This window comes from Perissodus microlepis, chromosome 9, assembly GCF_051167445.1.
Source record: "Perissodus microlepis isolate ML-2025 ecotype Zambia chromosome 9, ASM5116744v1, whole genome shotgun sequence".
In the NCBI taxonomy this organism is placed as follows: Eukaryota; Metazoa; Chordata; class Actinopteri; order Cichliformes; family Cichlidae; genus Perissodus; species Perissodus microlepis.
The window spans coordinates 28,329,286-28,342,658 of NC_140469.1; the positions used below are offsets into that span (position 1 = coordinate 28,329,286).

General features: G+C 40.3%; 1 protein-coding gene across 1 annotated transcript in view; it reads right to left on the reverse strand.

Annotated features, from left to right (window-relative positions):
* Positions 1-10,359, reverse strand: part of LOC146380693 (uncharacterized) — a 19,817-nt gene extending 9,458 nt beyond the window's left edge. The window contains exons 1-2 of the mRNA XM_084940220.1: positions 9,722-10,359; positions 7,946-8,542 (exon numbers count right to left, since the gene is read on the reverse strand). Coding sequence (XP_084796346.1) covers positions 7,946-8,542; positions 9,722-9,739 — 615 coding nt within the window. The 5' untranslated portion in view covers positions 9,740-10,359. The remainder of the gene's footprint in view (positions 1-7,945; positions 8,543-9,721) is intronic.
* Between the last annotated feature and the right edge of the window lie 3,014 nt (positions 10,360-13,373).

Below are 13,373 nucleotides of genomic sequence, written 5' to 3' on the forward strand. Positions count from 1 at the left end.
GTGTTCATCCACAGCAGCTGGACAATAAAGTTTATTGTGACCCTGATACTGCAGCAGATCGCTCTCATCCATTTCCTGTTATCACTTCAAATAGAAATGAGGCTGTAGAGGTTTGGTGCAGGCAGAAAAACAGCTGCAGGGACAATGAAAAGACTTTTCTGCTCCAACTTTCTGCCAGCAAACGCTCAACTTCTCCCAGCATGCTGAGCTAATGATTAGTTGGTGGTTTTCTCCAAACACTCTCTCACTCTTCTCTCAACGTGTTCACAATAAACTGTGAACAGACACCGAGGAGAGCAGCAGAAGACCTCATTCAGGAGCTAAACTCAACATGAACTGAACTCACAGTAAAGTTAGCTCGGTGCTTACCTTTAGATGAGCCCACAAACCGAGAGAAACTCCGCGATGAAGCTGGAACTCTTTCCAAACACAGGAAACAGATCAGGGAGCAGAGACCCACGTGGTTCACGCTGATCTCAGCTACGATCCAGGAGACAAGGGTGGGCAGATCGATGCAGATATCGATCCAAACGGTGGTACTTCTTTACTCTCTTTGAATGGAAAAACAGCTCTCTGTGCAAACACCTCCTCTCGTGGAGCGTCCTCACTTTGTTCCGCCCCCTTCTTCTTCTTCTTCTTCTTCTTAGAAATTGTATTTGTGGTTGTCAAACAACAAAATTGTGAATTACCGCCACCAACTGGTGTGGAGTGTGAACTGGAACGTCGACCGGCAACAATTTATTCTCTTTTAAAAACTGGAATAAGGCCTGATAACTTTCACTTCTTGAGTCCTTTTGCAGTAAATCAATAAGATCCAGTTTCATTTTTATGTTACTGAGGTTTTGGATCAGTTACCTTCTCACAGTGTAATATAACATGTTCTACAGTTTTCTTTTCTCTTTTTTGAATGATTTGAATGGAGGTTATAATCCAACATCACTGAACTGAAATTAAACTCTTAATAGGAGGTAAGTTTTTTCTCAGTGGTTATTGTCATGGTCCTGGGTCCTTAGACCCAGAGTTTTGTGTTTAATATAGGTATCATCTTGTGTTTTGGGTTAATTCTTGTTTTCTTGTTCTTGGGGTTTTTGTGTTTAGTGTTTTCTATACCTACTCATGTCCTCCCCCAGTTTGTGTTTTTGAATTTTTCTGTTTTACTTTGAAGGTCTCTGTCAAGGTTCGTGTTATGTTCAGCTGTACATCCCTCCTGTGTGTCTTTCCTGATTACCTTGTGTGTCTATCTCTGCTTGTCGTTGGTTCGTCTGTGTATCACTTTGTCTCTAACCCCAACATTCTCCGTGCGGTTTTCCCGTGTTCGTATGATTTCAGGTTTGTTTACTACTCTTCCCCAGTTTAGGTTATGTTTCAGTTTTGTCCTCGCGTTTGTTGTTTTCCCCTCCTGCACTAAAACTCACTCGCATCTCTGCGTTGATCTGCATCTTGGGTCTTTCCTTACAACACCACACGACTGCTGCCACAGCCGTGACAATTATATTCATTTCACTTCAATATACACAAACATACACACACATATATATATATATATATATATATATATATATGTGTGTGTGTATATGTGTGTGTGTGTGTGTGTGTGTGTGTGTGTGTGTATATGTATATATGTATGACATTTAAGGAAAATACTAATAAAATGAAAATAAACAAAATAAATGTTCCCTTTAGAAATTTTTTGGCTCTTCTTTGCTCTATAAAATAGTTGTTTTCTTTTAGACTCACTCATCTTAGCAGTAGGATATACACGAAAAGAGAAACAAATTAAGTTTGAGTGAAAATGTACATTTTTTCCACTCTGTTATGGCCCTGGCCATAATCTGTTTTGGTGGCTGTTTCTTTGTCTGTGTCTTTAAGTCTTCGCAGGCCCCGGATTGGATGAGCTGACGGCTGCCGATTGGTCCGCTGATCATGTGGTGCATTCAAAATCCATCACCAGCTGTTGTCCTGGGGCAGCCACTGACAGCAGCAGCAGACCTGACCCTGGCTTCCAAAACCCATGACTTTTGTGACTTTCTGAGTTCTGTATATAGTGTGTACATTAGTTTTCATTGTAAATAGTACATTGTAAATAGCACTGGAACAGAAGGGGTGAGCTGCCTTATTGTTTTCCCTTGCACTGTTTTCTCCTGTTTATCTCAGTTAGGGAGTTAGGTGTAGTGCTTGTCTTTTGTTTGATTTTTGATTTCACATAGGGTTTTAGATAGCACCTCCTCCTGACTTAGCTTGTTTTGTTTGTTATTTTGGCCTTTGTTCACCCCGGAGCTTCATTTTGCAGTGTAGAAAAATAAACCACCATTCACTAAGAAATTGGTTTTCCCTCTGTGTATGGTTTTGGGGACCAGGGCGGGGCAATCTTTTCAAACTTATGTTGCGTTCCTGTACCCCTAGACTGGGGCGTAACACACTCTATGGTCAAGTGACTTAGTGAATCAAATGCCTCAAATGCCTCGATTCACTTTGGTGAGTGACTCATTAAAACTCGATTCAGTAAAAAGAATCAAATTTACCATCACTATTGCTCACTTGCTTTGCTCGACTGAGCGGACTTCCTGTTCAATAGAGGTTTTTTTTCAAAATAAAGGCGTTTCTAAAGTGCATTACTTGGAGCAACCACAGAGGATGCTGTAAACACATAACGAATAACAACTGACTGAGAATGATATTTTAGTGATACACTTTACAACTTTTAGTGATAACAGAACAGTGTCAATAATTAATTAATTACATGTGTCATAAATATTTATGTAATGAATTATTGCCACATTTAATTAATTATTTAAGGGTGTATTTAATTAATTCATTATGGCAGTCCTGGCGTTTCATAAGATTCAAGAATTACAGGATTTCTGTAAAATAAATCATGTTTACATGAAATAAACAGAAAGGAGTTGTGACAACAAAATCTCAGCAATCTCAGCAAACTATCTACTGGAGCGGTAGGTCACTGAAAGTGTTCCGCTTACATTTTGTTAATTTGGTGGAGGTTTGTTTGTTTTGTTCCTGTGAAGAAACGTGTGGTGGACTCGGCCACTGTTTGCTGATATTTTTTAAGGGGTGTCACCAACTTGTAAACAGGTAACTGAACAATACATATGAAGCCATGTGGGAGGAATATTCCTGCTGCGGTCAGTTGTTCAGTGTAGGGGATGTCCTGTTTTCATTTACAGATTGCCAAGCTGCTGCTTTGTCTGGATGGATTTCTGGCTGCAGGGCCGAGGTCCGATACACACGTTTATTTTTATTTGTTATAGGCTGGTTTAAGACGACAGTGAGGAGCTGAAGATTTTTGTGACAGCTGCGGCTGCCAATGTTGTTTTGTTTATATGTTTTATTCCACTGTATAAGGAGGCAGCAACGCATGTATTGATTGTATTTTAGAGTGATTTACTTTTTACATTGTTGCAGACATTCAAGGCGCTGCGCAGAAACAAAATTTTTTCTTGCAGTTTTTGCATTCAACGCAGCGAGTTTTAGTGGAGACGGCACTAAAGATTTTCCGTTTTATTTTGTTTTTCCCAGTTGGGGTAAAGTGTGTATTGCAGTCCCCCCCCCCCAAACGTGTAATAAATGTTGATTAGTTTTTAACAGGTTCCCTGTCGCGCTGATCCTGTCTCCCACTTACAATCAGAGATGGGCAGTAACGTGTAATCCGATTACTTTTTTCAAGTAACGAGTAAAGTAAGGGATTACTATTGCAAAAACGGTAATTAGATTTTCGTTACTTTAACGTAGGAACGCTGCGTTACTGCGTTACTAAAACCGTGATTTTTTGCGAGAATGTCTCATGACAGTGACGTAAGCAAGTGCGACGTTCGTGACAACAGCTGTGTGCAGATCAACAATGGATAATATATTGAGTGCTGAGAGAGTATGAGCGTGCAGCGTTTAAAGCGTGGAAGTACTGACCTTACTTTGAGTTTGATTCCATAAAAAGTGACAAAAACATTAGTGTCCGTTGTGCGTGGGAAGAAAACTTCTTTTTACAGCGAAAAAAACCCCCTGAACTTCCAAGCAAGCACCGAGTGCGCTACGACATAATGGGAAACTCACAGATTCTTTCACTGACCACTGCGGCTCACCTGCACCAGGGTAAACCTCCGCCTACCCTACTCCTGCTTTACAGGTGAAAATAGAGCAACAGGACCGCTAGTCTTTGATTTTATTTATTTTCTGCTTTCGATTTACTTGCATCTATTTGAAAGACTGAGTGTAAACACAAAAACTATTTTATTTTATGTGCTGGAATGTGCAGAAAATAGGTTTAAATCTTAAACTAATTTCTTCCAGTCAGAGAATGTTGCATATAAATAAATTTTTACTTGATGCATAAAGTTAAAACATTAAAACTAATAAAACAAGTTTTAAAAATAGACTTTTCCGTTTGATTACATTTTGTATGATGGATTATGCAGAAAACGTAGAATTCGGCTGAAAGATCTGTCGCTTTATCACCTATTCAGGTTGTAAATTGTGTTTTTAAAAAGTAACTAAGTAATTAATAGCTTTTGAAAATAAGTAATCAGTAAAGTAACGGGATTACTTTTTGGGGGAAGTAATCAGTAATTAGTTACTGATTACTTTTTTCAAGTAACTTGACCAACACTGCTTACAATCATACAGTTTTAACCGTATTTCACGGCGGGGAGCACCAGTGTGTTCGTTAGAGCAGACCCAAAAGCAGACACTGGACGAAGGAGCTGGTTTGCAAACCAGCAGGAAAACATGAAAAGACGCAGGCATGACACGAACTTGACATTAACCAGGCAGACCAGAAACATGACAGATTAGACACAATCAACAACATGGTGAACTTTAATACAGGGGAAGATGACACAAAGGAGACCTACTAAACAATGAACAGTAACTACAACTAAGGAACCTAGGATCTAATGCCAAAAGGACAAACTATAAACAAAATACAAGAAAACAGAGCGCTGCGTCATACGATCCAGGACTGTGACACCGTATTTAATAAAATCAAGTTTTTAAATTGTTTTAGGTTCTACTGTTACGTGTTTGATTCTATTTTCATTTAACATTAAACCCTTGTGAACTGAATGTGCCTACGGCTCCACCCTATTGAAATAGGTACCTCCCACAGGTCGCACTTATTCCGCCAACGATGTGGAGGACTAGTTGTTTTAGATTCAGTTAAAATCAAGGCACTCAAAAAGATCCTCTGGAAAAGATTACAATTCTTGGAACAGAGTTTAATACACAGAATTATAACAGGAAGAAAATACACTTTTTCTTGCCTTCTGGCAGCTGAGGCGAGAAAAAACAATCCCAGGTGGCAAAAACTTCATTAATATAATTGTAGATAATATTTGACCTAAATATGCAGGTCTTGTGATTTTAAACATGTAGGTTAGATGCTTATCACAGTGATTCCATTATATAACCACTCCAGTGTATGTATAGTGTATACATGTCAGTATAAGTCAAGTGTATACAGGTATATATGTCATACAGTTGCAGTGGCCTCATTGTTCTGACAAAAAACAAACCTATCGACTACACTACACAATGGAAACATGGTAACAAATAGGGATGGGTATCCTTTAAGTTTTAAGTTTTATCCGATACCGGTGTCAAACCGGATATTTTGAAACCGTGCCGGTGCTGAAACGGTGCTCGAACCGGTGGTTAAAGAATGGAAAACACAAACTTTGTACAAAAACCTCTTGTGTTTTTATTTTTAGCAGTCTTTTTCTGCAAAATGATAACCAAGTTAGCCTTTTCTGTTGATACAACATACCTCCTTTGGTTGGAACCGGTGCTACACTGGCAGGGCTAGAGGCCAGGACTCCACTCTTCGGGTTCTTGGGGGATACTACTAACTCCGGGTCCGATAACAGGCACCACATCTGCAGTAGATGTGCTCGGTGTGAGGTCTTGCAGCAAGCTATCAAATACGGTGCATTTTCTAGCTTTTACAAAAACGCTATGCATCACCAGGTGCTTCATCAGATGCTGTGAAGTACAGCCAGACTTTTCAGTGCTTCGCCTTGGGCATTTTTAATCTGTAGCTCTCTGTTGGAGGGTGTTTTGGTACCATTCTTTATTCATGGCTGTGTTTGGGGGCAAAATTATGAGTGAGCCCACTCCCTTGGATGAGAAGCAACCCCACACATGAATGGTCTCAGGATGCTTTACTGTTGGCATGACACAGGACTGATGGTAGCGCTCACCTTTTCTTCTCCGCACAAGCCTTTTTCCCAGATGCCCCAAACAATCGGAAAGATGCTTCATCTGAGAATATGACTTTGCCCCAGTCGTCAGCAGTCCATTCACCGTGTTTACATGTTTTTTGTTAAATTAAATCATGTTAACATGAAATAAACAGAAAAGGAAGATTGTGACAACAAAATCTCTTTCTGACTTCTTTAGAAATATATATTTTTCCAGCTCCAGTCCGTAAAGTTAATCTCCAACAAGTAGGACAAAGGATCACCTGCAGCTCAGACGGGATCAACCCTCAACCTGAGCTCACCTGGTCCACTAGCCCTTCATCCAGCATCACCAACAACAACACAACAGCCCATCAGACTGACCAGCAACGTTACAGCATCAGCAGTTCTCTGATACTTCCAAACAGTGACATGGATCTATATTACATCTGTGCAGTCAGCACTGGCAGAAACAGGAAGAGAGCAACCTTCAGAAAAAGAAATATTAAATCCATCCATCCAGCTAGTGGAACATTTTCATAAGATCTTTACAGGAGATTCCATCTGAACTCTGTGGAGCCTGATCTCAAGGGTTTTAAGTCTGACACTGAAACCAGAGGATCTTTCTGTCTCTTCAGATTCAATGTGGTGGGAGTGATTTCAGCCCTGAGTGATCACACTGATGTTTGCACAGAGCAGACAATGAATTGAATGTTTTGGCACATTGGTAACAGTGAAACAGTTTATTAGTAACGTGGGATCGTTTATGTTTGGAGTATGAACTGAGATTCCTGAAGCTCTTGTCACACTGGTCACAGCTGTAGTTTCCTTCCATGTGTGTACGTTCATGATCGTTACGACTACCTGGATGTGAGAAGCTTTTGTCACAGTGTCTGCACTTGTATGGTTTCTCTCCTGTGTGGACCCGTTTGTGTGTTTTAAGCTCCAATGCAGAGATGAAAGATGACCCACACTGATCACAGAGGTGCTTTTTAACCCCAATGTGAATGAGTTCATGTCGCTTTAAGTCAGCTATTGTGGGGAAGCTTCTCCCACATTCTTTGCAGTTTTTCAGTTTGTCTCCAGTGTGTTTACGTTGATGTCTTTTTAGGGTGTCTTGTCGACTGAAAGTTTTTCCACAAAGGTCACAACGAAAGTCTTTCCCACCACCACGGTGATGACAGGGTTGAGAACTGGATCCATCTGTGTCGCTCTGCTTCTAAACAAAGACACAAAGACAGTGTAAGTCAGTCCTTCAACATTTTTATCCTGAACGTCGCCTGAAATAAAGAGCATCTCTGCAGACGTCCAATTACATTTTACTGTTTCAGTTAACACACTCAGTTTACTGGGCTGCAATAACTACAATACTACCACCATAATACTACAGTAATACTTATTTAATATTACAGTAACATCTGATTTACATTGAAGCACTACCACGCTAATATTTTTAGGGTACCAACACAGTGCTAAACTACTAATGTACCACTGCAATAATACTAATTTAATACTGTATTAACAATACTGTAACTTTGCAGTTATAACACTCAGCTGAATGGGACAAGAAAGAAAGTAATACCCTCACGACACTACAATTATAATTTTTGTTAAAAATCATAACTGAAATGAAAATCTGAATAATCACTCAGAGCTACTTTTTCATGCAGTAGAATTGCTAACATGCTAACACGGTTTAATGAGCAGAGTTGTTCCAAACAGTCAGGCTAAAATGACAAGATAAAAATATCAATACATACCTCACAGTAACTGCACTTGTAGAGTCCCTTTCTGGTGTGGATCTGTTGGTGTTGCCTCAGGTAACGTGGAGATTTAAAAGCCTTCTCACACAGGTCACATTTATAAGGTTGTCCCTCAGTGTGGGTAAACATGTGGTGTTGTAACTGCCTGTTGGTTATAAACTGTTTGCCACACTGTTCACAGCAGTACACATAATGTCTGGTGTGAATGCGTAGGTGTGCATTTCGGCTCTCTATGTGGCTGAAAGTTTTTCCACAAAAGTCACAGCTGTATGCCTTAATTCCAGAGTGGGTAACTAGATGACACTGTAAGCTCCTGCTGTGAGTAAAAGCTCTGCCACACTGATCACAGCTGTACGCTTTAACTCCACTGTGGATGAGTTGGTGTGATTTTAGGGCACTCTTCCAGGTAAAAGACTTTCCACACAAGTCACAACTGAACGCTTTAACTCCAGTGTGGATGACCTGATGACGTTTTAGTGAACCCGTCACAGTAAAACCCTTCCCACACTCGTCACAAGTGTGTTTTTTCTCTCCCTTTCTTCTGTGAGGTTTGTCGGCCTCCTGAGAGCGCTGACTTCTCGCTCCATGTTGGTCCTGCAGTGACAGAGATACAAACAGAGGCAGTGAGTGAAATGCAGTCGTGGAACAAACTCAACCTTCAAACTCCCTCCATTAACACTAGTTTTAAACCTGAAGGTGGAGTGTGGCACCGAACACCTTAAAGGTCTCTTATCCTCACCTGCTGGTAGTTCTAACACATTACATCCAACCTGGTGTTAAAAATAATTCATGACTGTTTAAACTCTAAGATCATGCCCATCCCTCCTGCTGTACACAGTTATTAATGCTAGCATGCTAACAACCTCAGAAAAGTAATAAATGTTTACCAAGTCTATACTTTTTTATGTTTCCTGTTTCCTATTATATATTTCTATCATTTTGTCATTTTTCAATATTAATAATTACAATGTAACATTTAAAAGTTGATTCAGTGAAGGAAAATATTTTACTTTTGTTCCCTACATTAGAAAAAGAAAATTGTATTTTGTACTCCTTACATTTACAAAACAGATGTGTTACTTTTAAGGCATCTGAGGGGTTTATTTCATCACTGCAGGCATCAAACATCAAACCAACTTGAGAAATGGGAAAAGTAACACATGAAAGACAATCCTGATCGTGTACTAATCACCAGGGTATGAAACATAAAAAGAGATGAAAGAGGCAAAACTGTGAGTCATAGTCAGGAGTTAAAGTGAGACGTTGTTCTTCTTTCCTTTTTGCACAGCACCTGAACAAACAGGTCATTTCAAATGCAGCGTTTCTATCAACAAACATCAGCAAACACACAAACTGTTTGTGTGCAGTTTGTCTCACAGTGTGTTGCTGGCTAAAGGTCCAGCTGCTGTACATCACAGGGAGAGAAAAGAAAGAGAGCTAACTTCACTCAGAGATGGAGAAAGATAAGACACACAGGACAGGAGAGGAAGAAGAGACGTTAGATTTAAAGGGAAGGACTGCTCAGTGGGATTTGATCAACTGGAGATTAAAGCTTACATGTAAGTCCTCATGTGTTGAAATCAGATATTGGGTCTGTACATGTGACATTATGTTTTTTCATAAACTGAAAGATGCTGCAAAACAATCTGAGGCAGATTATTTAGTGAAGTGATTGTATATATAATAAAATACAACACAGTCATATAACAGGTTGGGAGTATGAGAGTTTTAGACGTGACTGATTATTTGGTGAAACTGTGATATTTTCCTCACCTTCTGCGTTGAGCTCATTGTTTCCTCTGTAGTGACTCAGCTGAGTCCAGATGGCTGAAAATGTTCCTCTGCTGCTCCGTCAGACTCTTCTCCTCCTGCTGATCAGCTGGGACACAAAACAGATCTTTGTTAGGCTCCACACTGCACTGAAGAGTCAAAGTGTCTCATATGTTCATCTGACAACACAAAGTACAAATTTCACTTTGATTGCTTGTAGAAATCTTGTGAGACGTGTTGTGCTGCAAAGTGAGGAAACTCTCTCACTCACTTATACTTCAGGAGGAACTTTGTGACATTGGCTCTAATATTCTAAGCAGCCCTTTACTATGACAGGGCCAGAAAGTCCTATTTGAAGGTTTGGGAGAAGGACCATGTTAAAGGTGGATTGGGGATTATACACTTTGTTATGATACAGGTAGGGCTGCCACGATTAGTCGACTAGTCACGATTACGTCGACTATCAAAATCGTCGACGACTGATTTAATAGTCGACGCGTCGTTTGAAGCTTTGTAAGATCCCAAAAGACGCAGGAATAAGTAGTAGGATTTAAGAGTGTAATAACGGACTGAAACAGAAGATGGCAGCACTGCATGTACAAGGATGCCAGCTGCCGTTAAACCCCGAAGAAGAAGTACCTCGTCCCAGAATTCATAGCGCAGCCCAGCTCAGTTTCCAACAATGGCGGCAGCTAGTTAGTTTTAATATTAGTCTTATTATTCTTTCTGTGTCACAAAATAAACGTTAAACATATTTTCAGGCGAGAATGTAGCTGTGTAAACCTCAAATATCTGCTCAGTTTATCAAGACACCACATATTTTCAAAAGCACTCCGACGTTTTCGGAGACGTCTGTTACCCACTAGCTCGATAGTTAGCCGGGGGCAAGGCTCACTAGAGCCCGTGAGAACACCGGACTCCCGGCAAATCGTTTTCAAACCCACCGCCGTCTTTCGCTACTCAGGTTAAACATATATAAGTCACTTAGATAACTTAATGTTATTGTTTGGCTTTTTGTAGTATTTTATTTGTTCCTGAGTCGATCGGTTTGGCTGAGATTAAAGTTATAGTTTTTATACAGCTGAATAAACATCAAGCAGACAGCTGATTATCAGAAGTGTGAGATGCTCCAGAATTTACTCCAGTGTCCTGTTATATTTTAGATAGCAAGGAGTTTATTAAACTTCACTGAAACAATCTGCAAATTTCATTAAAATTTAATAAACTATCATCTTGTCTTTATTTTTAGTTAGCACATACCATAAACACTTAAAGCTGTAAGCTAATGATAGTTATATAAGAGCAGATGCATGCTGCAATAAGCTGTACGTCCAATGGATCCAATGGATCTGATTAGTCGACTAATCGCAAAAATAATCGGTGACTAGTCGACTATCAAAATAATCATTTGTGGCAGCCCTAGTGTTGTGCATGAAACGAATTCAAAGGTGCTGCAGATGTGTGTCACAAGTTGATCTGGCTGTAGGCTGTGGCACTTGGCCAGAGGTGGCGCTGGTTGACTCGAGTCCATGTTAGTGCACAAAGTAAACTGCTCGCTTTAGTTGTGAAGCAAAAACGCTGAAACCGGAGAAATAAAACGTGCGAGGGGAACGGTAACGACGACAAGAGTCTCCCGATCGTTTACTCTTGCTGTCCTGTGAACAACATTGGCGTGGTGTTAATTGTTTGCTGTTTTCGCGATCGCGTCGCGCATGAGGATATCACCAGTTAAACTCGCCACATTTTTAAACATTTTGTTGTTCAACAGCATCAAGACTGACGGAGTGTGTTTGAGATAACCTCACAAGTATCACAGATTACACATTTGGCGGTTTTTTTTGCTGGTTTGTCGGTAGCAGCTCCTGAAACGCAAGACTGCCACACATCTGTTCGACCAAGGCCAGTTGATCTAAACGCCAGTAGATCTGGAACACCGGCCCTGGCCACGAGGTGTCCCTTATTTGTTTTTCAGGGAGTTGGCAACCCTACTTCAAATAGAAATGAGGCTGTAGAGGTTTGGTGCATGCAGAAAAACAGCTGTAGGGACAATGAAAAGACTTTTCTGCTCCAACTTCTCCCAGCATGCTGAGCTAATGATTAGTTGGTGTTTTTCTCCAAACACTCTCTCACTCTTCTCTCAACGTGTTCACAATAAACTGTGAACAGACACCGAGGAGAGCAGCAGAAGACCTCATTCAGGAGCTAAACTCAACATGAACTGAACTCACGGTAAAGTTAGCTCGGTGCTTACCTTTAGATGAGCCCACAAACCGAGAGAAACTCCGCGATGAAGCTGGAACTCTTTCCAAACACAGGAAACAGATCAGGGAGCAGAGACCCACGTGGTTCACGCTGATCTCAGCTACGATCCAGGAGACAAGGGTGGGCAGATCGATGCAGATATCGATCCAAACGTTGCTGCTACTTTATTCTCTTTGAATGAAAATCCAGCTTTGTCTGCGCAAATCACAAGAGCACCTGGCTGCAACCACCGGGGAGCGCCATATTGCGACCTCCACACTAACTGGAAACACGTGACTTCCACAGTAACAGGAAACACGTGACCTCCATAGTAACCGGAAACACGTAAATTCAGTTTAATCGATTTTTACAGCGAAAACTAAATTGTGTTTTTGTTACTAGTGATGCTGCTGATAAATAAATTTGGTTCTAAGTGTTTTTTAATATTCTGAGTTTATTTAAAAAACATCACCATCCCTTCAGCTTGTTCGTGGCCAAAAGTGTCCATGTGTTATTTTTTATCTTTTTGTTTTTTTGTTACTTTTTCTACATAAAGGCTTTTTCAAAAATTTAAAATAGTCATTACTTTTTACATTTTTTATCCTTCAAACGCCTTTTTCTAGTACAATGCACTTGTTTGAAGACAACCTGAAAACTCACCATTTCATATATCAGCAGTGCTACTGGAAATTATTGTACAGTGGTCACTCGCTGTTTTTTAATTATTTATTTATTTTTTACAGCACATTGTGTTGTGCGTTCTGATTGCTGTGTAAACCATTGTCAATCAATCTAGTGCCGTGTCTCCTGTACAGCAGCGGTTCCCAACACCCGGGCTCATTTGGTACCGGGCCGCGAGAGTTGAGGCTCGGGTGTGAAGTGTATGGTTTTCAGGGTTTTTAATCGTTAAGTTGGTTTCCCTGGGTCTTTTCTCGTGTTGTAGTCATGTGTCTTATTTTGAAAGAACTATTTACGCGTTACCATAGCGACTAGAGAGCATCAAGAAGCAGAGAGGAGGATGTTACTCTCAGCGTTGTTGGTTTCAGGAGTACGCTGCTAATAAAGTTACACAATTACACAGTGAATGCGCGTTTATTATTATATTTACAAAATACCACAGTTTTTTTCTTTGTCTGTATCATTTTATTTTGTTGTATTTATCCGCGACATCTTAAAGGCCGGTCCGTGAAAATATTTTCTGACATTAAACCGGTCCGTGGTGCAAAAAAGTTTGGAGACCGCTGCTGTACAGTACAAAATGCGTTTAGGTTGTCGAATTCATATAAATCTTCGATCGCGAGCAGTGTAACCCTGAAGTGCTGTGGCCTACTGTATGTTTGTAAGTTTTCTCCTCAACACAACAATGCCGACGAAACGTTTTGCATGGTTTCATTTGGTAATACTGGACTTATGT